Source organism: Gopherus flavomarginatus, chromosome 4 (genome assembly GCF_025201925.1).
Source record: "Gopherus flavomarginatus isolate rGopFla2 chromosome 4, rGopFla2.mat.asm, whole genome shotgun sequence".
Taxonomy (NCBI): Eukaryota; Metazoa; Chordata; order Testudines; family Testudinidae; genus Gopherus; species Gopherus flavomarginatus.
Window position 1 is genome coordinate 60,154,187 of NC_066620.1, and position 25,039 is coordinate 60,179,225.

At 42.5% G+C, this 25,039-nt stretch overlaps 2 protein-coding genes across 8 annotated transcripts in view; one reads left to right on the forward strand and one right to left on the reverse strand.

Annotated features, from left to right (window-relative positions):
* The window catches only part of ALK (ALK receptor tyrosine kinase), a 637,574-nt gene extending 630,077 nt beyond the window's left edge, over positions 1-7,497 (forward strand). The window contains exons 27-29 of the mRNA XM_050948434.1: positions 2,480-2,614; positions 3,845-3,935; positions 6,170-7,497. Coding sequence (XP_050804391.1) covers positions 2,480-2,614; positions 3,845-3,935; positions 6,170-6,874 — 931 coding nt within the window. The 3' untranslated portion in view covers positions 6,875-7,497. The remainder of the gene's footprint in view (positions 1-2,479; positions 2,615-3,844; positions 3,936-6,169) is intronic.
* Positions 7,498-12,946: 5,449 nt separating this feature from the next.
* CLIP4 (CAP-Gly domain containing linker protein family member 4) overlaps positions 12,947-25,039 on the reverse strand; it is a 70,145-nt gene continuing 58,052 nt past the window's right edge. For 6 of the 7 annotated variants that reach the window (XM_050948533.1, XM_050948532.1, XM_050948534.1 and 3 more), the window contains 5 exons: positions 23,123-23,257; positions 19,688-19,811; positions 18,423-18,487; positions 17,147-17,219; positions 12,947-15,367 (listed from right to left, as the gene is read on the reverse strand). In XM_050948533.1, the coding sequence (XP_050804490.1) occupies positions 15,046-15,367; positions 17,147-17,219; positions 18,423-18,487; positions 19,688-19,811; positions 23,123-23,257 (719 nt within the window). In that variant the 3' untranslated portion in view covers positions 12,947-15,045. The remainder of the gene's footprint in view (positions 15,368-17,146; positions 17,220-18,422; positions 18,488-19,687; positions 19,812-23,122; positions 23,258-25,039) is intronic. The other variant, XM_050948536.1, reaches the window with a different exon arrangement.

Consider the following 25,039-nt stretch of genomic DNA (forward strand, 5'->3'; position numbering starts at 1 on the left):
CCCGCAGCTTCGGCGGACCTTCCACAGGCTGCCGCTGAATCCATGGGACCGGGGACTTCCCGCAGGCAAGCCGCCGAAGGCAGCCTGCCTGCCGTGCTTGGGGCGGCAAAATGCCTAGAGCCGCCTCTGCTTCCCAGGGTGTGGAGTGAGAGTATACAGCTTGTTTCACAGCTGATGGAGCAAGTTAAATCCTCCCAAGGACACAATAGCGTTGTTTGCTGTCCATCAGCACCAAAGTGGTGATCATTGGGCTGTTTTATTCTGTTCCCAACCACACTGCAGTATTTAACCCATAAAATGTTGACATTTTCCAAGCTGCCAGTCAAATGAATGCTGAAGAGGTTGCATTTTCAATCTTCAGAGTGTTACATGCCCAGCCACAGAGACCAAAGCTTGTGATGTAACCCAGGGAATATTCTAATTTTAATTCCCTGAAACATATGGGGCTAGGACTCTGAGGCTAGAGGTCACTTGTATCCTCTGTACAAGAGCAAAGTGCATTGTTGTTTATTCAGGAACACAGGATTTGCCATAAAGGATCAAACCACAGTCCTGCCTCCGGCAGTGGCTAAGGGTATGTCTACACTACGAAATTAGGTCAAATTTATAGAAGTCGGTTTTTTAGAAATCGTTTTTATACAGTCGATTGTGCGTGTCCCCACACAAAATGCTTGAAGTGCATTAAGTCGGCAGACTGCGTCCACAGTACCAAGGCTAGTGTTGACTTCCAGAGCATTGCACTGTGGGTAGCTATCCCACAGTTCCTGCAGTCTCTGCTGCCCATTGGGATTCTGGGTTGAGATCCCAATGCCTGATGGGGCAAAAACAGTGTCGCAGGTTGTTCTGCATACATGTCATCAGGACCCCCTCTCCCTCCCTCCCTCCGTGAAAGCAACGGCAGACAATGGTTTCACGCCTTTTTCCTTGGATTACCTGAGCAGACACCATACCACGGCAAGCATGAAGCCCGCTCAGCTCACCGTCACTGTATGTCTCCTGGGTGCTGGCAGACGTGGGATTGCATTGCTACACAGCAGCAGCTCATTGCCTTTTGGCAGCAGACGGTGCATTATGATTGGTAGCCACTGTCGTCATACTCCTGGGTGCTCTTTTAGCCCACCTCGGTGAGGTTGGCTGGGGTGCCTGGGCAAACATGGGAGTGACTCAGCCAGGTCATTCCCATTTTCTGCTGAGCACCCAGGAGATGACGATTGCTAGCAGTCGTACTGCACCGTTTTCTGGTGAGCAGCCAGGAGATGATGATGGCTAGCAGTCATACTGCACCATCTGCTGCAAGCCTAAGATGTAAAAGATAAATGGGTTGGATCAAAACAAGAAATTGACACAATTTGTTTTGTGAACTTAACGGCCTGCTAAACCCAGGGTTTTGAGTTCAATCCTTGAGGGGGCCATTCTGTGTTACAGTTGTTTGTGTTTCTCCTTGATGCAAAGCCACCCCTTTTGTTGATTTTAATTCCCTGTAAGCCATGTCGTCAGTCGCCCCTCCCTCCGTCAGAGCAACGGCAGACAATTGTTTCGCACCTTTTTTCAGCGCAGAACTAGAAGCTGCAAAAGTAAAACCAGGGGAGGAGGCGATGACAGTGTGATGACGAGAGTGATGAGGACATAGACACGGACATAGACTTCTCACAAACTATGAGCCGAGCAATGTGCCCCGGTAATGTGCATATCATGCTGATGTGTTCTGCATGAGCTCTGCATGGTCAGCTGTGCTGATCAGCTCGCCACGCTGGCCAAACAGGAAATGAAATTCAAAAGTTCGTGGGCCTTTTCCTGTCTACCTGGCCAGTGCATCTGAGAGTGCTGTCCAGAGCAGTCACAACAGAGCACTCTGGGATAGCTCCCGGAGGCCAATACCATCAAATTGCATCCACACTACCCCAAATTTGACCCAGCAAGGCTGATTTCAGCACTAATCCCCTTGTTGGAGGTGGAGTAAAGAAATCGATTTAAAGAGCCCTTTAAGTCGAGAAAAAGGGCTTCATCGTGTGGATGGGTCAAGGCTTAAATTGAGGGAACGCTGCTAAATTCAACCTAAAATCATAGTGTAGACCAGGCCTAATACCCAATGCCTCAAAAGAAGGCAAGTCCTTTCACAATAATACACCTGTTGTATCCAATAATAACATGCTAGACACCAAGTATATATGACTATTTCCTGACCCTGCTGGGCAGATAGTGTAGTTGTACTCTGAAGCATGACATTTAATTACTCACATCACAGTCTTGGCTTGCTTAACAATGATTGTTATTGATTCCCATAAAGTCATCCAGCCCTTCTTTTACATCAGCCACTTTCTCTTAGTGTTCTCCTGCAGCTGAGAGTTCCACAGGTTGACTGACTGTAGGGTGCACAAAGCAAATACTGGTTTTAATGGCTCTAAGTGCATAGCCATTGAATTGCAATACTATTTTGTGCCTGTGTCCTTGAGCTTCTTTCCTTTTGTTCTGTGTCCAGGTCCTTTGGTGTGTTGCTGTGGGAGATATTCTCTCTTGGATATATGCCTTATCCTAGCAAAAGTAACCAGGAGGTTCTGGAGTTCGTAACAAATGGAGGAAGGATGGATCCACCCAAAAACTGCCCTGGCCCTGTGTATGAAACTAACTCATTTTGTGCATGAACACTCTGCTCTGGCCAGAAGATTATTAGCTTTATTACCATATATTTAATGACCTTCCTTAATGAACTCAAGTTCCAGAGACTTTTTCCTTACTGGTAATGTTATCTGTCAACCCTTTTAGGTTAGCAGTGAGTGCCTTCTGGGGAAGTATTGACCATTGGCTAGTGCGTTAAAAAATATCGGTCAATAGCTCTGTCCTTCAGATCAGAGGTAAAACTGCAAGTTCTGACCACCTGTGGCCATTAAAGATCCCTGGTGTTGCTCACAAGTAGCAAAGCCTTGGCCCAGTTAATTAGGTTCTAACCCTGCCTACAGTAAATTCCCTGTGTGGTTTCAGTGGGGGCTAGGTCATTTTTCTGAAGTGTCGCTGGATTCCACCCCACAGGTGGCGGGTGAAGCAGTCCATCTACCTGGATGGCCTGATTTTCAAATATGCTGTAAGGGCTCAGTGCCTTTGAAAATCAGTTCAGTAGTGTTGGGACCCTCTGGAATAAAAAGTAGCACACAATTATCACTAGAGTTCTTGCAAGGCAGCGGCTTCCAATTTAGTTTCTCAAGGCAATGCTTCCCTGACCGGCCACCAAGGGCAGTGTATGACATCAGGTAACATCCTGTCTTCAACTGAATGGCCCACCTGAGTCTGGGGGGAAAAGGAACATCATGGTTTGGAAGGAATATTATCAAAGGACGTATGGTAGAAGAGACTCCTGGCAAGGCATCTGTGTGGGAATTCCCAACCCACTTTGAATCCATACCCCCATTCTTATCAGTTTGATTTCTAAATGGGAGTTGGAGCAGCTTCCCTCTCTGTAGAGGTGTTTTTCCCCCCAATACCACATATAATGTTTCAAGTGTGTGGGAAATGAGGAGGGGATTGGATGGAAATAGTCACTTTGTTAGGTCTTCCCCATATGTAGCAAAGGCCTGATGTCAATTTCACGACATATTTCTAACAGCAGCATTTAAGGATATATTTGGCCCTTGAGGTGCACTGTCTGCATGCAGATAGAGAATGCTATAGGACCCTACACTTGAACCCACAGCAGGATGGATTTTTTCACTCATCGTGGAAGGTGACAATGAACACTTGGTGGGCTGGTGGGTACTAATGGACCATGGTGAACTGAAGTCCATTAACTACCAAACGCATCTTCCTTTTGCCTTCCTGCTTTCCATGATTTTCTCTCCTTCTGCTGTTGTAGGTATCGTATAATGACCCAGTGCTGGCAGCACCAGCCTGAAGACAGGCCAAACTTTGCCATAATACTGGAGAGGATTGAATACTGCACCCAGGTATTTGTTCTTTCACAAGACACCCAGTGGGCAGTACTGCACTACTGCAGTGAGCTCTAAACACACGTTGTGTTAGCCTGAAATCAGTGTCATGTAGTAAACTCAGGTGATGGATCCTCTCTGCCCTTCAGAAACACATGCTTCCATCTCATTGCCCAAAGAGAGGGTGCTCCTCACTGTCCATGCACACACCCCACATAGGAGAGGCCGTACACAGGTATAGCAACTCTGTGATTGCTGTTTCTACATCTAGGTACAGTTCCCCAGCAAGCCAAAGGCCTGAGCCAGTCCACCAGGTTGCACTCTAGCACTTGCACTCCTTTCTTCCCTAGCTATGCTGCAAGGGGATTGCCAGATAACAGCCACTTTGCACATTTTAATTCTTAAGATGTTGACCAGTACTGAGCAGGGATGGATCTGACCCAGGGCACCAGTTCCAGTAGACCCCTTGAATTGTGAAGAGGTTTGGATCCAGACTGAAATTTCTTGGTTAGAGCCAAGATGGATCTGAACTGGAACACTGGATGCAGTGATGAACTCTGGGGCAGTCTGAATCTAGAATCTGATTACATTTCTTAACTTGAGCCCATCTCTAGCCTCATGTGTTTTAGGGCCTTGGACCTGGCCCATTTGGAGAAGACAATTGGGGACTGCAGTGCTGTAGGAGCTAGGAGCATTAAGGTCAGGCGGAGGGATTGGGTTGGGTCTCCTGGTCTGAACCTGATTTCCCTTTTTAGTACACAGCTCATTAACCCAGCTCTTCTAGTCTAGTGGTCTCACAAATGAAGCAGTCAGGAAAATGTTGGCTTGCAAACTTTGGCACAGACCAGACAGCACGTCATTTCACCACGCTGAGCTTCAGTTTCCCCATGTGTAAAATAGGGCTGGTACTGATCCACCCACTGGGGTGTTGTGAGCTACGTTCCCTCTTAGGCGCACAGCCATGCAAGAGGCCATCAAAGGCCGCACACTTAATTGGCAGAGCCACACAGGCATGCACATTCCACACAAGTGGGCCTGGAAGATGGCAGTGAGGTGAGATGGGGACTAGGGAGTAGGTGGGGGCAGTGGGGTGAGGTGGGAGGTGGTGATAGGGAAGCTTGGGGCATTCAGAGCTGTGGCAACTCCTCCAGCCCCCGGGCTGTGGCATGGCAAGCAGAGACATCTCTGTCCCCTAGCCCTGGGGCTGCGGTGGGGAGAGACGCCTCTTCCCCGGCCCGAGATGCCTCTCTGTCCCAACTCCAGGGTTGCGGCGGGGAAAGACAACTCTCCCTCCCACTCCGGAGCCACGGCGGGGCAAGGTGCCTCTCCTCCAGCTCTGGCACTGGAGCTGCTGCAGCAGGAGAGGGCTGGGAGGAGTCCTCTCTCCCTGCCACAGCTCCATGGCAAACCCAAACCTCTCATTTCCAGCCCCATCCCAGAGCCTACACCCCTAGCTGGAACCCTCACCCACCCCCTCCCACACCCTAGCCCCCTGCCCCAGCGTGGAGCCCCCTCCCACACTGCAAACCTTTGGCCCCACCCCTGCCACACATTACTTTCATATTGGTGCACATAACAAAATTCATTCTGCACATGGGTGGGAAAAATTAGAGGAAACACTGTGAGGTTTAATCCATTAAAAGGTACTTTTAGATCCTCAGGTGGAGATGTTAACTCCAGGTTTTGTGTTTGTTTTTTTGGTTGTCTATCACTAGTAAGCAGTTGACTAGCTTCCCACACTTTTACGGCTTTCTGGGTAACATTTTCAAAAGTGCTTAAGTCCCATTGAAATGCCAAAACTACTTAGGAGCCCGACTCCACTGAGGCGTATGCTCCTAAGTGGCTTAGGTGCTTTTGAAAATGTTACTCTGCATGCCTAGAGTCCCCACCCTGCACCACATTGCTGCTACATTTTCACAGCTGTAACCGCTTCTGCATTCTAAGAGAATGTTATGAACTCTGTGTTCCAATCTGTATCCTCCCAACATTCTCCTTGCAGTTTCAGCTGCACGTGGGAAGTCTTCTTCACTAATGTGCCGTGTTTCTCAATGCTGGTAAAAAAGCTGTCACGTTCCACCCCAGTGGTAGTTGCATTTCCCTGGGATTCCTTTTATAAAGTTTGGGCTCCTCTGTGGCAAAAGATGCTCTTTGGATACAGGACAATTATTATAAACAGGAGGCAACTGGCAACAATGCCTGAATCTCAGCAGTGGGAAAAGCGATTGAAAGAATCTCATTGTTCTCCCCTCTAGGATCCTGATGTCATCACCACTGCTTTACCTGTGGAATATGGCCCATCCATTGAGGAGGAGGAGAAGGTTCCAATGCGCCCAGAAGACCCTAAAGCAATCCCTCCTCTGATGGTCTCCCCACACCAAAAGAGAGAGGGTGACAAGCAGGCCCTGCCTTCTCCACCCCCTCTGCCTTCAACTGTCACAGCTGGAAAACCTTTGGCAAAAGTGGCAGTCCCCGAGCCTCCGGTTGCTGTTAATGTGCGATCAGCCCTGGAAGGGGGACACATCAACATGGCTTATGCGCAGTCCACCCCGGCTTCTGACCTTCAGAAAGGCAGAGGGTCCAGAAATAAGCCCACCAATCTCTGGAATCCAACATATGGCTCCTGGTTTGCAGAGAAGCCTGTCGTCAAAAACAGTTCTCTGCTGGAGAAAGAGATGTCCGAGAGGGAGAATTTGGGGCACGAAGGAAACTGTACTGTGGGGCCCGGCGTTGTGACTAACAGGCTGCCAGGCTCCTCTCTGCTCTTAGAACCGTCTTCACTAACAGCTAGTGTGAAGGAAGTGCCTCTCTTTAGGCTCCGCCACTTCCCCTGTGGGAATGTCAACTATGGATACCAACAGCAGGGCTTACCCCTGGAAGTCTCTGCCCCACCTTGCGCTAGCAATTATGAGGACTCTGTCCATAGAAACAAGAGCCATGTAGCCCATGAGGGGCCTTGAGGGCCCTCTGCACTCTTGACTCTCATTCTGTGTGGCTCTTGAGCTTGGAGAGTGTTGTCCTTGTCATCGAGAGAGAGCAGACAGTGCTAATTTTCATTATGTGCCAACTAGCTCTAAAGTGCCACCCTTTGAAGCCGTATTTTCAGATAACCCAAGAAGCTTCAACTCATCGGAGCCTCTACTACTACTATGAGAAAGGGGGGATATTAACGTTAACTGCAAGGCCCAGCTTTCGGTTGCATAAACTTATATGCATGGTCATTGTCGTGTCGTGCCCTTCCCTGTGCGCTTCTTCTCAATTGTGTGTGCTCCGCTTAAATGTAAGGTCAGGCTTCACTGCTTGAGTATTTCATGTTTGGGGTTTTCCTTGCCAAGCTGCTGGTTGCTGTGGAATGGGACACTTGAAATCCCCTATGGATGGCAGAGGTTTGAGGTGGCTTGGGAAAGAAGCATTTATTCAAAACAAAAAGGGTAAAACACCTTTGAATGAAGACACCAGGGAACATTCCCAAGTTGCATTACAGCTGTAACGTCGTCTGCACCAGCAGTAATTACGGTATCATTGGCAGGGCAATGGAAAAATGCCAGTCACACTGTTTGGTTTGAGTAAGATGGGAAGTTAACTAACTCTAGAGGAAGAGAATGAAGTGCAAAAGGAGGATGACTTATATTTTTTTCAGACCCAAAGCCAAAGATGGCACTGGCCCTTTAAAATTCTTTATGTGCTACAGAAAGGAAGCACCGTGTTCTACAAGAATTTCTTGTTGTTCAGTGGAATTCAGGTGGAATTTTACAGGGCCAGTCTTGTGTGAGAGAGAAGTTAAAAAGGACTTTACAGTGAGAAGTCACCAGTAGATGGAAATACAAAGGTCTGAAATGCCCTTTACTAACGACTCCAACCAGAAGGCTTGACTTTGGACCCCCATCTGGATTCTAGGCAGTGTCTGCATTTCACGGGTTCATTACCCTTGTTCCAAATTCTTGTATGCTAGTCCGTTAAAAACCCAAAGCTGCACTACTGCTTTCTGTGACACCTTGTGCATGCAGCGGGTGTTGTTACACATAAGAATTGAATTCATCATAAAGATGTATGATAATAATTTACAATATACTCCGCTGGGGCTGCTGAAGCAGCAGTGCTGGCTAAAATATATGGTGCCTATTTCCATAGAACTAGGTCTATCAGAGCAGCAGCAAAGGAATATAGACGAGATGGGTCTGCATCCAAGACTTTAATTTTGGGGGAGTGGTTCAGCATCCAGTCCTGGATCCAAACTTTGAAGTAAAATCTCTAACGAAAGAAACCAGAGCCCCAGATCAAAACACCCCAGGCTTTGGGATGTCAGAAAAGGATCCCAAAGCTGATGACTATGACCTGAGACCCTCCTCTTTAAAATGAAGTGCTTGTCTCTGCTCTGCCTTCCCCCACCCCTCTGGTAAATAATGCTGATGTCTTAGTAGCGTAATGTTGAAATTGTGTATCAAACTTTTTTTTATTTTTTTTAATGAGGCTTATGTTAGCAGGTCTCAGTTGTGAACTGTAATGATTCTGTGGGTGCTTTGGACTTCACTCATCTGCTACTGGTATGTTGCATGTCATGGCTGCATGGATTTCATGGCTGTAGTGGGGGCCAGAACTCAGGACTGTCTGTGGCAAATACAGAGGCCTCTTCCACTTGAGCTAAAAGGATAGTTGTGAGTTATAAGCTTATTGGGGTGTCTAATCCTCTCAGTGACTTGCTTACAGACATTGGAACAGGGCTGCCATTCCATCTAGCTTAGCACTGTTGCATTCACACTATTCTTGCTACTACAAGTGAAGAACTCTTCTACTGTCTCAGGAAAGACAATGTGTTCAACAATGACTGAGCTCTACTGTGTACCATCAAGGCTGGTTGCACTGGAATATTATCCTTGTGGAACTGACATTTTCTTTAGACGTTTCAGCTTTCTTTTCCTTTTTCAGAAAGGGTCCAGATGATTTTTTTTTTTCAAGCAGATCCCAAGGGAAAGCTTTTTGCTTTCTCTCACTCCTTTCAAGGCAAGAAACCGCTCTGAGTTTTCACTGCTTTACCAGCATGTATAGCTGAGGCCAGAACCTAGTCTGCATAGTTGTATGGTCTTAGAGGAGCATAGCTGAAATCTTAATAACCTGTGACTGTCAGTTTCAAGCATATTGATCTACAGACCTGGGACTGCAACTCCAGTTATTGTTAGTTTTCCAATTGCTGCTGTTAAAAGACCCCTTACATCATCAGCAAAGGAAGATGAATAGATGCCTGGGTAGCTTTTTTTCCTCCTCCCCAGTCACGGGGAGAGCACGGAGACATACTGATGGCTTTTCTGCCTCTGGCTTGTGGTGTGCATCTATAATTTTACTGTGGGGGGTGGGAGGTGTCGTCACCTTATATGTGTGAGTCTCACAATGAGAGCTAAAAAACCATTTACAGCTGGCCCACATGAACAGCATGTTTTGGTCAGTGGAAAATGGGGAACTGTAATTCAGATTTGCTGACAATATTTTCTTCTCCCATACTTGGCAAGACTGTGGTGTAGGATGAGATCTTCAAAGAGGCACAAACCTCAGCTAGTTCTAATGAAATCTTCCTTTTGATAAAGTGCTTTGGGCGAGGACAGTGGTGTTCAGTGTCACACTAGGCTTGGGATCTGTTGAATCAAGACTAGGTTTAGGGTTGAGGTTGAATGGTGTGGAGCAAGATTTTAGGATGAGATTTCGGCCCAAATGTCAGAAATCTGAGTTGGCATTTCTCATGAGGGTTCCATCATCTTGCATAATCAGTTTCAGACACATCCAGATGGCCAGAAATGAGCTGCTTTTGTAGTGTTGGAGCCAGTGCAGCTATGGAACCACAGAGGTAGGTCTGAATTCAGCGCCTGACATATTTCTCCTGGAATTCAGAAGAGTTCAGAACATGGAGTTGTGGCTTATTTCTAATACAAAAATATCATTCCCTCCCCCCCAACCCCTATTATGATTGCTACACCCGCAGAACCCATTCCAGTGTCGCTGTGCTCACATCCCATCCCCTTGCTGGATTAGTGAAAACTCAGCATTGCCCTAGTTCCCTGTTCCAGTGAGTATAAAGACATTTACCAAATCTCCTTCATTGGGAGCCCTCATATGCCGTTCAGTATGCTGCATAGGGCAATGCCTGGCAGTGACCTCCAGCCTAGCACTGTGTGGCTCACATTCTGCCCTGTGCTACACATATCCCCCTCCCCCCCCCCAATCAAAGGCAGAGAGTTGCATTCCTGCTTTTAAACCCACTGCTTAATTGTAAGCCGCTCTGTAACCTCGCTGCCAGCGTGTTTGCAGGAGCAGGGATTTAATCCCTGCACACTAACCCCAGTAGTGGGGTAATGAAAGGAAACTTCTGCCTGTTTGCTTTGTGGCTAAAATAGCATTTCACACTCCCAGTATTGCACAGTGCCTGTTCACTTTAAATTTTTAATGCTAATAGTCTTGTCTAAAGGGGTTGCACGATGGTGTGGTAATAGCTCTGCTTCACTTAGATTATCACTGCTCTGCTTTGTGACATGATCTGCAGAAATCAGTTCAGACAAGAAATTAAAAATGCAATGGCTCAGGACATGCATAACAAGCTCTTTCCTAGCAGGTGAGAAGGGTAACTTAATAGCAGCCTGGTTTGTCACCTTTGTCACCACACAACTACAAGGGAGGCGGGCTGAAGTTAGCAGAACACGTGAATGGGATGAAAAACAGTAGGTGGAGAGTTCAGTGTGTGCACTGATGGATGGATATTCAAAGTCTTTTATTTTAGCTATTTCCCCCCCCACACACCCAAAGAATCCCTTGGAGGATCCGAGACTATTCTGTGCTCATAAGCCTAATGCTGTAGAATCAGCATAATTCCACAGTCTTTTCACTGGTTACTCCAGCTGTATACCAGTAACAAAACCAGACTTGTCCCACTAGTGTGTGTGTGTGTGGTGGTGGGGAATTGTATGGAGAGGGGGAAATTGAGGGCTTGCTTCAAGCAGGCTGAGTTTTAAATGCCTGATCATGTGAGCTCACGATTGGAGTAGACATGTCTCCAGGGAGTCCCATCTAAAACACTAGACGCTACTTTACGCTTGTTTAAAAAACTTTTGTCCAGAACCAATATTTTAAGTCAGGGTGTCCTGGAGTAACAGTTATACAAAATGTTCATGTACATAGTGTACATGTACTTCCCCCAGTGTAGGACTTGTGATTCTACTATAAACTATCTCATTGTAAATGTCTTCATTTGGATATCATATGTAGCTTCCTTTATGCTACACTGAACTGTGGATAGCAATGACAGCCTATAAGACACGCAGGCTGATAGAACCATAACCACAGCATTGCTGTAGGACATTTAACACAAACTGGCTAAAGCCCATGTGGACTAGACCTAGGCAGTAGTGGTTTCTTGTAGAATTTCAGTTGGTTCTAATGTGGGTAAGGGGGAATGAGGAGAAGATTCCTGCTGAGCCTTAACCCTGCCCCCACCCCTTTTCTCGTCAGGACCCATGTACCTCATTAGAGTTGTAGGTTCAGGCAGCAATAAGGTGAATTACAACTGGGAGAGGAAGGGGCTATAGCAGTGTGAGAGGGGGACATGAGCCAGAAAGCACAGGGTAATGGTCTTCATTTGCATTTAGGTTGCTCCACTTCTTGCTGGGACTGGTAGGGAAGCTCATTGGCAAGTTTACTGGAGGCCCCACACTTTCTTTCAGGTAGCTGATTTCAGTTTGGTGATGGCTTCAGCCTGTAATGAACCAGTCAAGTGGCACATCCACCTGTAGCACCACTCGCTTCCCTTGCTGTGTCTGGGCAAAGGTGGTGTATTGTCACAAGCCTCTGTGGTCTCACTTCTGCAATGCATGACAGGATTAGTCTACTGTCTGTTAAGAGTTTCATTTTTTGCAAGTCTGGTCATGGAGCTGACACAATCAGCTTAGTTTAAAAAAAAAAAAAACCTTGAAAAACTAATAGCATAAAAATCCTTTACAGGGCTAAAAGACATCACATGTTGCCTACCCCATATTCCTCAAAGGAGTGTATCTGCATCCAGCTTTTCTGGTCTGTAACCCTGCTTCATTAGAATGTCTATCACAGGTACAGCAGCTTATGCAACACTATGTGTAAAGGAAGGGCCTATGCACTTCAGGGATATTAAAAGACATACTAATATATGGTCATTGAGTATTTTGTATTGACTAGTGTATTTGTATTGTAAACATGTGTAGTGAACCAAACGGCATGAAGATAAATAAAATGACAAACTAACTCCAGCTGTTGGGTTATATATTGAAATCTCTGCCATCATTATCTCAACATCAGTTTATCACACCTGACTTGTAAGCTGAGGATGAACTATTGTCATCACTAGGCTTAGAAGTAACTTCACTAATATTTCAACTCCTACCTAAAATTCAGAGCAAGTCCTGTTAATCTCCTTGCAGGCTCGCTGCAGTGGCTATTTAGCAAAATAAATGTGTGTTAAAGTTCATGGTGTTTTTTTCCTAGTGGCAACAGGACTGAAAGTTGTGTAAAAAAAGCTATTCACACCCCTCAGATAAAGATGAGAGAGTGAGATTAATGACTCACTCAAGGTCATATAGGAAGCCCATCAGAGTTATGACTGACACTTGTATGCCACGGGAGAGCTTCTGGCTGAAGATCTCCTATTGCTTTAGAAAAGGTTACATATCATCCCCTGATTGTAGACTGGGAAATAGAGCAGAATAGGGCAAGTGACATGCCTACAAGTCACAGAGCCAGGTTCGATCTCAGTCTTCCTGTCATCACTGGCCTTCAGCCTTGACACTGCAGCGAGATTAACTGTGCCCCTGCTGATCATTTTTGGCACAAAGAACAGGAAAGCGAGGCCCTCCAACAGTGGGCACCAGGAGTAGCTGTACCTTTGCACAGATGAACTATGGCACCTGAACATTAGCCTCATTAGCAATGAAAAGAGTGGACAAATAACCTAAGCCACCAGGACGTTACTTCAGACATTGCACTATCCAAAACGGGTGGAGGGAGAGAAAAAACAAGACCACTTTAAGTGATGTATATACTTTGTTTGGCAGCTTGCAATTCTGTACCATACAGCAAGATGATAAACTGCATCAAGATATAAAACCTGTTAATATATTAGAGTTGCCATTTCTCTGTCCTATTTACATAATTTGTAAGGAAAAAAAAAAGGACACTCATTTTGTGACACACTCCCCCAAAAGCAAATGATCTTTAAAAGAATGGGCGTTAATCAAAGATCCATGAATACTGTGTTAATTACAGGGAAAAAAAGATACCTATAGATATAAAACATGGAAGAAACAGATGTTGGACATACAGATGTTCAGAACCTTGCTAACTTCAAATACAAAGCTATAAGTTAGACAGTTTATAATAAAACGTGTACGTTTACAATTTTTATCTTCAGTTAAAAACTTCCATAGATCAGAATACAATATGCAGCCTTTTTTAATATTTCAGGAAAAATAGCCATATTTAAAATACATTGTATAAGCTGCACAAAGTCAGTCTAAAAATAGGATACTACAAATGTAATTTAAAGCACTGTACATTTCTCACTTAAGTGAAATGCAACGAACAGCTCATTCAGAAGTGTCAAACCATTTTACTGTTTGAAACCTGTATACTTGCACTAAAAGATATTAATACATGCTAGACATGTTATGTATTTTAGCTGTTCAGGATGTATATGAAACAAATTCTAAAAACACTGAGTTTATTTAAAAAGGCTGAGACAAATCATGTTGCAGCCAAATAATCAAAATAGAAGTGTTACCATGTTACATCTAAAAAGATTCATAGGCAATTTTGAATTTTATAAATGGCAAATGTAGCAAGGAAGAAACTGCTCTGAAGGACAATGAAGAAATATATAAAATGTGAAGGAAGTAAAAACAGAATAATGTTTGCTTTAAAAATATACATATACTGCACAGTACTTCCTGCAGACAGTACATAAAAAGGACAAATATTAGTGATGCAAGTACTACGTGAGGTGAACCTAAGTTCTATCTATATGCATTGAAACATCATGATGATTGTAGCCTGCAGCAACAGCAAACAAAAGAATTTCTTCAAACAGCAGGGGAAAGCTCTCCAGAGAAGAGAGCTGAAAGTGCATTATATTTTCAAAAGTGCATCTTGCATGCTGCTGTCTTTTTACAAATCCACACAGAGAAAAGTGCAAACCAGACACAGCGTCTTTGTGCTTTTTACAGTCTTTTTTCTGTTTCATTCATGCTGTTCACTGGCATAGCATGGTAGCAGCAAATTCTTCCAATTACAGGTTTTTCCATTAGCCCTGTGTGCGTTTTTTTGGGATGGGTTTTTTTTATGAATGATAAAATACTTAATTGGTTCACAACTGATTTAAAAAAAAAAAAAAGTAATGTCTCCTGCTTATTACTACTAGCTCACAGAGAGATGGACAAAGTGTCTAGCAAACAGACTAATATGAGAAACAAGGTGGAGCAGGAATATCCTTCTTCCCTAGACCAACTTCTCTTGGTGAGAGAAAAGCTTTCCAGCTACACAGCACTTCTTCAGGTCTGGGAAGAAGAAGAATAAAAGAGTTCTGCATACTCAAAAACTTGTCTCCCTCACCAACAGAAGTTGGTCCAATAAAAGATATATTCTGGCACTCACCCTTGTCTCTAATATCCTGGAACCAATACTGCACAGACTAATGTGACTCAGTTAACAATCTCCTTTGTTATGAAAAGGCAGGAGAATGATGTATCAGTTCATTAGTACACGGAAAAAAACCTTCCTAATACACTGAATCACAAAGCAACTTAAAAGAACATCAGATATGCTGGCCTTACTGGCCTTCTCAGAGTGGGACATTATTCAAATAATACAGTATCAAACCCAGAATGCTTTTACAAGAAACTCACAGGCAGGGACTGTGTCAAAATAGGAGAGAGGGGTATATGATTTCCACTCCTCATGATGACTCTGAGGCGGTTAGAGCCTGAAGAGATACATTACCAAAAGAAGCAGGTTTTAGATAAAATTTCAGTCAGCATTCCGTGCAGATGATGTTGGGGTTATTGTATGTGGTTTAATGCTTATATATCATTGCACTAGCACTTGATGCACAGGTTGTAAGCACTCTGGTTCAACAAATATCATCCACAAGTTTTGCTCCATTAATCCCACGATAGGTTACTCTACTAGGCCGAACTAAGACGCCATGGTTTGTCTTACAGGTGAAGTAGCGCTTGTCACCCACAGATCCATCGTTCTTTCCCTTGGCACTTCTGAGTTCAAGGCCAAGCCATATCCCTGGTGCAAAGTCAGTAGGGCCAATGTACCTAATTGTGCCCATCTCATTAGAGCTGGTTAGAAGGACCTGAGAACCCTCATGTAGTTTCACAGGTCCCTCAGTGTTAGTCGTAGTGGTGTTGCTCCAACTACGCCGCAGCATCGAGCTTCTAGATCTAGTTAGAGAAAGAAATTAGGCTTCTTTCTGTGAGCACACAAGCAAATTTTTTTCCTATGATTATCTTATGCACTGACATGTTTCTGAAAGGCATTTTAAATTTACCTTTTTAATAGATTACTTCAGATCCCATGTCAATAGTAGGATGTGTATGCAGTTATTTACAAATAGGGACAGCACATCATAACATATTGAAAATCAGTTCTCCTTTCACGTACCTGATATTAAAATCAACCTCTTCTTTATAGTAGACAATGGTATCACTGACAGAGAGCGGCATAAACAAACTGCTGTGCTTATGAACAGGTTAGCCCAGTGGTCCCCAAACTTTTTCATCTGGCAGGCACCAGACCACAAACCACAGAGGACCATGGCGGCGGACAAGCATCCACCAAAATGCCGCCGACAAGCGGCAACATCAATAGGCGTCACCGCCGAAATACCGCCGACAAGCAGCGTCATCCAGAGGCGTCGCCGCTGAAATGTCGCCGAAAATCGGTGGCATTTTGGCGGCAACACCTCTGGATGACGCTGCTTGTCGGCGGCATTTCGGCAGATGCTCGACTGTCGGCCAGTACGTGGGCACACTTAGATGCCCTGGCAGGCGCCATGGCACCTGCAGGCATTGCGTTGGGGCCCCCTGGGTTAGCCAAATGAAGTTGTGACATAGCAGGGCCAGCCAGTATTAATGGGTCAAAACTGTGTTATAACAAACATATCAGATAGCACAGGCTGGTTACAGAAAGTGCTGAACTTAACACATACAATATTGAATTGTGTAAAAAACCATAAATACTTGGAATAATGAATGAACTAGAACAGAACACAAATTCTCCACTGAATTCAGTGAGGTACCCTTCCTGAAGAGAATTCTCCTTCTCAAACAGAAATGTCCCCATATTCTTTTTTCCTTATGCAAGTCTAAGCATCATATGGCAACAGAGATCAGAAAGCTCAGTGTGCAAAAACTGAACAAATAGTTAATACACTGAGAAATTTGGCTCTGTCCACAGTGGTTAGCCACAAATGAATTTAAATGGTGCATGGCCATAGTGCTTTGCAATGCAGAACCAGGACTTAAACTCCCTGGAAACTATGTTTCAACAAAAGCTACGTGATCAAATGTACAAAACGACAGCCCACTCTTCATTTATACCTCCGCATGAGAAACAGATCATTTTCATTTGGATGCTGGACAGACACACAATGAAAGATAATAAAATCCACTGCAAAAATCTATAATCTAAGTGTATTTGTATCTAATTATATACAGCCAAGAAGAAAATAGATTCCATGTTAAAAATATCAGATTGCTTCAAATATACCAGGTTAATCTAAAGTAACAAGTCAAGCAAAAATGTGAAACGCCGCCAGGGAAAGAGGACAGAATGCAATTTTTTTCCATGTTAGGGATATTTCTTTTAAGCTATAGTTTGTCAGCCGGAGTTAGAAGAGTTCACAGTTGAAACTTTCACTCCCTGTTCTATTTTGGTGGCACAAGATTCAAGGACAAGCACAAGCGGTTCACTTCGTCTAGGACTGGCCCTGCAGTTGTTCCCTCTCAGCCAGAACTCAGAGGGAGTTTTGTCTGAGAAGACTGCAAGAACTGGTTCTGTGCATTAATGGAAATTACACAAGTCAGTTGAAAGGAACCTACACTATTCAGTGCAGTTACCTGCACGTGTCAAGAGAAGGACGTTCTGGGCTTTCTTCCAGTGATTCTAAACTACAGCTGCCCAGTTTTGCACAGTTAATACATATTTAAACAAACACTCACTTGACAAAGGAATTTCTCCTGTTTATCTCCTTCTGTGAAGATGCAGAAGTTGTACTTAAACTTCGCCTAAAACCTACAGGAGAAAATGAATAAATAAGGTGACTAAGCTACTTGATTTAAAAATAAAACGTGCACAACCGCTTTCTTCGCTCCCATCTCGTTTGCTAAGCACCCTCCCCACCACTCCAAATTACAGCTGCATGGGAAATGGTAAGTATTTTGTTGTGAAAAATTCCATAAGAATCAAGAAATGTTCAAGAATTTTGAGAAGGAAGAGGAACAAGGGGTAGGTAAAAATAAATGTTTCAAAATTTTGAAACAACTTCCACAAAAAATGTTTAGGAAAAATGCCAAATTTTTCATAAATAATTCACTAGCTCTGTATCAAACCCAAATTATCTGTGAATCATCCCTATTCTGATCTCCTCAACAATCCCTTCTGTGCCTGAACCACTGCCAAGTGTTTTGTTTTCTTTTTGTATTAGATGGTAAAATTTTTGGTAAGAAATTTAATCATCATCAGTAAAAAGTACTAGGGTAGCAATTGAGCGCAGGGCCCTATCATGCCAAGCACTGTAGAAATACATATTATAGCACAGTTCCTGCCCCAAAGAGCTTACAGCGTAAACAGATGCAGAAAGAGGGGAAGTTTACTTGCCCAAGGGCACAGAGCAGGTCTGGGGCCATGACAGGAAAATAACTCCTGGCTCCTGAGTCCCAGCCTAGCACCCTATCGGTTGGGCCAAGGTGCCTTGTATTTTAGATAATAAAACTGAGTGCATAAAGAGTACACAGAGCTTTACAAAACAACTTTTTAAGTCAACAGTAGACAAAGGGGGAAATATCCATTTATTGCAGTAAGTCCATTCCAAAGCCAGGGTTTTGTTTTGGTTTTTAGTACAAGCAAAAACCCCAGTATGTATAAATAGGGACCAAAGGAACTGTTCAAGGAAGTAAATTCATTTTTATTCACTGGATTGATGGGTTACATTCTGATACCTGATGCAATTATTTCCTCCATTTCTGCAATTGAAGGAACTGATAGCATGTCAGTCTCCTAACACCAATCCTGCTTGCAAACAGTGACTGGACAGTCAATGTCAGTAAAGGAGGGAGAAGTCAAATAGCAATGCATCTTGGGGCATCTGCGTTGCTCTAAAATCTGTTTTGCTTTGGCCATTCAAAGAACCTGGGTGGCATGTCCAGGAAGCTGCAATTTCTGGAAATGTTCTACAGGCTACCCAAACAAAACCAGACCCTCGTCTCAGATTCTTACCTGGGAAAGAATGATTCATTTTACCTGTTGAAACTTCTGTGAGGGAGTCTAAGGAACCTGTTAACCTAAAGTGAGATAATGGGTTAAGTCTCACAAATTAAAATTGTTTAATTTCAACTTTAAGAAATATATTGCTGGGCTATTTTGGCTAAAGATCGGTTGCAAGGTTTTCCAAAAGGCTTAATATGTTGGATTAATTTAGGGTTGAGTCCTCCACACCATCCTGGTTAAATTTTCATTCTAAATAGACTGAGCTTTTAGTTGCCCACAAGTCACTAAATGCAGAGTTCAGAGTCTCACAGAGGCCTTACTTCTGCCTTGTATACATTACTACAGAAAGTATTTTGTCAACAGACAGCTAGTAATATAAAATGTTGCATGTGTGTATCTAAGGATACAGAAAAGGTGCAGTATGCTCAAGATCAAGAAAACTCAGAAGAGACATCTTTAGTCTTACTGAAGGTGCACAATGAAAGTTTGCCTGAGAGCATATGCAGCAACAGAAAATGATATATATATATACACATTCATACACACACACAAACATCTAAAGGCTAAAGATAGAGTGCTGATTCCTCTGCGTGTTATAACCCAACAGTAGCAATGGGGAAAGTATGCATCATCTTTTATGCTGGGGGCATTGTTCTGTGATTGTTTGCCATACTAGAAGACTGGAGGAGAAGAAAAAGGGGAAGTGGAGAAGAACATAGATATGTCAGTCATGGTAACTAGACACAGGCATCGTACTCATCCGCTGATCAAAAGCACACATGGCTAGAGAGCACAGGGTTATCTCTGGTATTCCTTACCCCATGCCCAATGGGAGTGTCTGTGATTCAACTGGTGAGATCTATATCCACCAGGAAGCTATGTAGCATCCACAGGCAGAATCCTTGTACTTGAATTCTGCTCACAGTATCAGGATTTGGCCCTAAAAATGAGAGCTTTCAAGAGCACCTACTGAATTAGTTACATCCCTAAATTTAATCACTTGATATAGAGGCAGTGGGATGGAATGAAATATTTTTAGATTTGTGAGGTTGCTGAAACAGCCACCTGGGTATGCTTCTTGTTTATATAGCACTGGTACTGAGATATACTAGTACTCTTTCAGCAACCTAGTCTCAGAACCAAGGGGATCTACCACCTCCCCAGCAGCAGGAATAATTGTTTTTCCTCTTAAGTTCGTTCAGAATTTTATTTCTCATTGGAGAGGAAGTGAGAAAATGTTTTGTGACACAGACATAAAACAATATCATACTCACCTCTGCACTCTGCTTGGTGGGGCAAATATGCCATATCTGGGGAGACAACTGAAGTACTGGACCCCTCCAACTGAACCATCATTCTTGCCGTGAGGTTTGTTCAGTTCAATGCCACACCAAAAGCCTACAGTTAGAAGTTGGAATTTCAATATTACTTTTACCAGGGGTAATATTAAAATTTTGTATTTAAAATAGTTAACAGATGCTCAAGTTGTGCATATGACTAATTTATACATAACAATCTGTGTATTAACCAAACCCAAGACAAGATTTCCCTGACCCAGAAGTGATTGCATTACGTCAAATCAAAATGTATGCCACCACCAACATACAGAAGACAAATAAGAACAGTTAACTAAATTATATTAAAAAACACTGAGATACGAATGCTCTATTCAAAATAGCCCTAGAAATACTGTTGATTACTCAAAACTTACATCTATTTTAAGAAAAATGGCTTATTTTTAGCAAAAAACAGAAAAGATAAAAAGCTTTGCATCTTATATAAGTGAATTTAAGGCTACTGAAAACAGCAGACTGACAAAGCTGTACTGGCAATTTCTCTGCACTTATGCCTCAATCCTGATTTCACATGACCACTACTAAGATTGAAATGTCACTCAATGCTCATTCAGTCCTTCTCCCTCTCTAAAATCAGAAGTAATTATTACCAATTGCAAGGTAGATTTTATGATGCAAATACAAATGTGTAAGGAACTGGGATTGGCCAGCAATTCATTTTACACAGGCTACTGAACAGCCATCAGATGGTAATAAGTTTGATCACTACCAATCTGTGATGAATGTCAGCTGATTATGAAAAGCTGAGAAATTCTGTATCCTATCAGCAATCCTTATGCTGTCTGGTCCCAAAAGACTCAAAATTAAATTCAAGTAATTTGGTGCTGAGGCTACAGGTTTAAGGACAATACTAATTATCAGATGAAGAAATGAGAACAGTGACCTATGAATTAAAAGTGATCAATATATCAAAAGTTCCTTCTTTCCTGTCCACCAAAGGCAGGTGAGACAAAACTATATGAAAAAGATCTGCACTGTCACCAAAAATAAACCAGGGGGGCAGGTAGGGTGTCACGTTTTTGACAATTGCTCAGAAAGAGTTCTATATCGTTGCCCACTTTTTGCCATTTTAAAATATGGCTGTTTCAAAGGCAAAGAGTTGCAGTGGTGAAGTTTTCTTTAAAAAAAAAAAAACAAAACAAAAAACAAAACAACAAAACAACCTTACATGGTGACCACGCAGCTAGGTCAGGAAATCCATTCCCACCATACCAGTTAAATATGGGAACATAACCATTTGAGGTTAATAGACTATTCTGGCTTTTCCATTAGGTTCTATCGAATCTATATTACTCTATCAAGTTAGAGAATAATGACATCTTAAATGGGGATTGCTTCATATAACATACTCCTTGAGGTGATGAATGTGGCTTGTGCCTGCTGATATTTCATTTTGACATTTTATCTTAAGCAATTTTTTTAAATATTGATACCACCAAGTGTCAAGACAGGGTATTGCCACTTTAAATGGAAGCCCACTTGCTTGAGATAAACTACTGGAGGTACAAATATAACAGTCACTCTAAGTGCAGACACTGGATAATGGAACCTTTTTTGCCTCAACCTTATGGTTATGTTCTAGGCAGCGGTTTGGTTTATGAAAGAGCTCAAAAATGACAGGAGAACATAAGAATAATTTGGCTGGAAAGGATACATTTTCAAAAGTTATAGTTCCTATGGTTTCAGAACAACCCACCTCCCTCTGAAGAAACCTAATTATGTAATACTGGGGGGAATTTCTAGCACGTAAGTTCTCCAGTTATCGGTAACCTCATCGGGCATAAAAATACAAAAACTGGTCCTGAGAAGTAACTGAAATCAAACAAAAAACACTGAAAAAGCTCAATATATCACCATGACACATCTAAAAAGTGCAGAGCACTAAATGTTCTAGCAGAGCTTCAGTAACGCAAGACATCAGTGTGGTCAAAAACAGCTGCATATAAAAGCCCAGGGAAAGAAAAGTGTGCCCTGTAGCCCTAAGGATTAATCTGCTGGTCTGTATAAATGTCTTTCTTATGAATTTAAGTATTTGATGTAATAGGTTTATAGATTTATATTAAGAATAAGTGGCTGTAATACAAGAGACCTACAGGTCAAATATCCTGTATGATGCTAAGGCAACTTTAGCACATTTTGGGACCCTTACTCAGAAAAGTGATAATAGATAAAATACCTACGCAGATGTCTGGAGACCTTTAACTGAACCAATAACAGTAAAGGGTGGAAAAAGGGGATTTTTGCCCACAAATCTAACAAGTACACCACAAATGCGTACATACCTGTCATTCATACGCACATACATCCTGGCCTATGGGGCAAAGGTACCTTAACATTTCCATGGGGGAAAGATGAAATTTGGGCATAGGAGGAAGGATTTCCAACTAATGCTCTATAAAAAGGTGAGACAGCTCACCACTAGACAGGCAATTCTACCCATTTATCTGCTCCCGTCTACTCTCCATTGCCTCCACCTTCATCTATGTATCAATGTTACCCATCTACGACGGCTATTAACTATTAATAGGCCGTATTATTTCTTTTCAAAACTGTAAGTGAAAAGGGATTTAATCTCCCTTATATTTTTATTTTAGTTAAAGCATTTAGCATATATAGAGTTAAATTAGAACGCAAACAACTTTGCAGTAACTTCCTCTGCTAGAGGTGTGAAAACGCCCAAGGTGCTGCTGCACCAGAGTATGAGTATCAATTAAGTCTGCAGCTTATAACAGTGTATTATCATAAATATCTCTCTTAATGAACTGCGATATTTGTAACTCTGTAATCCTGAACTGTTTTAACATTTGCTTACCACTTCATTGATTTTAATAAAAGGTCTTTATGACTATATTTGTCTCAGTGTAAGCTCCTGTCATAACCCCGAAGTTCCTTTTATAAACTCTGTGAAGTCTGATTCAGGAAGAACTTTATCTTCTGATCAAACATATTGGGGAGTCAAACCCATACTAATTAATATCAAATAATTATTATTAATATTAATTAATTAAAAATTAATCAAATAAAATTAAATTAAGTGGATAAATTACATCAATGCTACTAACATACTCCAAATCAGGCTACAGCCGCCTTAAGAAAATGAACGGTATTATTACTGTACTTTCTGAGAAAGACTACAATGTCAAGTGGCAGTCACAATGTAAAGTACTGTACCATCTTCTCCATTACTCTAGGCAGCTCCACATCAAAGTCAAATATTCAATTATAATAAAGTGAAATTGAGCTAGAACTCTTAAATTGCTGGATTTCTATTTTAAATAATAAGGTCCAAACATTTATATTGTTCCTAGGACATTACTCTGATTCTACAATGTATTTTAAGAACAGATAAAATACCTGGCGCAAACTTTGTTGTCCCATAGAATCTAACAGTGCCAGTTCTCTGCCCTACCACTAGCACTTTGTCTCCGAGCTGAATTTCTCCTTCATCCAAAGGGTTTTTTCTTGTAGATGGAAAAGCATTATTCAATCCTGTTTAATGAAGGGAAAAACTGAAATTAGGACAGCAGCAGTTTTGAAATGCAAAGAGGAGTACATCATGAGGTCTCAGCAGAGAGTCAGCCAACCGACCGGTCAAATATTCATATATGCTCTTAATGCAAGGCCCTGTTCCACACACACTGCTTAGATAAAACATTCCTCTGCTTCAGTGGGTATTCCGTCTAATTAAAAAATGCTGGATTTAAGGTTTACTTGGTCATTAGAAGTTGCAGTAATAGTCTGAAGTGCAGCTCATCTGTAAGTGAGACTAAGAACCGCACCTTCTTCCGCACATTTTCTAATAGTAAAAACGTTACAAAAATAGAAAAAACTTGAGTTTAAAGACTAACTATCTGACAAGTGTCTCCTCTAAGTTATCACCCCAAGCAGTGACAAAGTAAAAGCAAGTACATTTATACGAATATTTGACCAAACAGTTAACTGACCTGCCATCCCTATTTCCAGCCTGGGAAGGTGTTCTTTACTAATACAACAGATACAGTACCAGCACTGCTTTTAGATGAGGCAGAACCTACTTTACGCACTGCCTTTTTATTGCTGTTAGTTGAGTTCCATTTCTTGGGATGATTCTGTTTGCTCTCTAAAGAGGCAGTGGAAGAGAAAGAACTGCTGGATCCAAGGAAAGCAGACAGAAGTAATGCAAAGAATTATCCAGAGATGGTATGCAGGAAAGGACAAGTCAGCTGAAGCAAACAAGCATGTATGATACAGAAGAACCTCATTAATTTACAAAGCAAGCAAGGGAGCAACCAATTAAAAGGCAATTGACTCTTCGCAGCACAAACTTTATCCATTTATTCTCACACCAGTAGATTATTTTTAGGTATTTAGAATATTACTTGATGTGCTGGTAAATACTCTAGCATACAGTTGTTAAACAAGTGAAGAATTAGTAATATGAGCCCTCATCACCTCACTCTCAATATCCAGTTTATTAAATGGTTGATGAGAAGTAGGGAAAGTGACATTTTTGTGGGCGAGTAATGGTGTGTGGACTAGTGACTAATTATGCATTATATACTGTATTAATATTCAAATCTTTACGATCAAAGAAGAATGGAAGATAAATCACTTATCTCTGTTTGTGAACATATTCAATAAAATTGGTCTCGTTTTAACTTTTGCATTTCTCGCTCTCTTCTTTTCTGCTCAAAAGTAACACCAGGTATGTCTGCACCTCAAGCTGGAGATATAATTCCCAGCTCATGGAGGCATACGCGTGCTAGCTCTGATCATATGGGGGGCAGCTCCTGAAACTGAGGCTACACACTATTTTTAGTATGTTAGTTTGATCAGAGCTAGCCTGGGTATGTCTCGTCAAGCTGGAAATGATCCCACCAGCTCGTGTACATGTACCAACTGACTGTGGAGCAAGACTTTACCCTCTTTGTGCCTCAGTTTTCCTACCTATGAAGTTAGAGATAATGCTGCTTATCTGACTCTCAGGGCTGTTGTGAGGCTCTACTCATTCAGTGTTGGAGATCCCCACATGGTCGGAGCTAGGACAGATTCAGTATTCATATTACTAAATCCTCTATCTTGGGAGGCATGGGAGGGGGGTAAGTAAAAAATATGAAGTGCACCTGTTGTGAGTCAGAGCACAGATAAAAGAATGGGGTACCTAAGGAAAGAGTACAAGAACCCAAAAGCTCCAAAGTTAAGATACTGGTGGTCTCAACATGAACTAAAAAAGTACACCTCTACCTCGATATAACTCTATGCTTGGGAGCCAAAAAAATCTTACTGCATTAT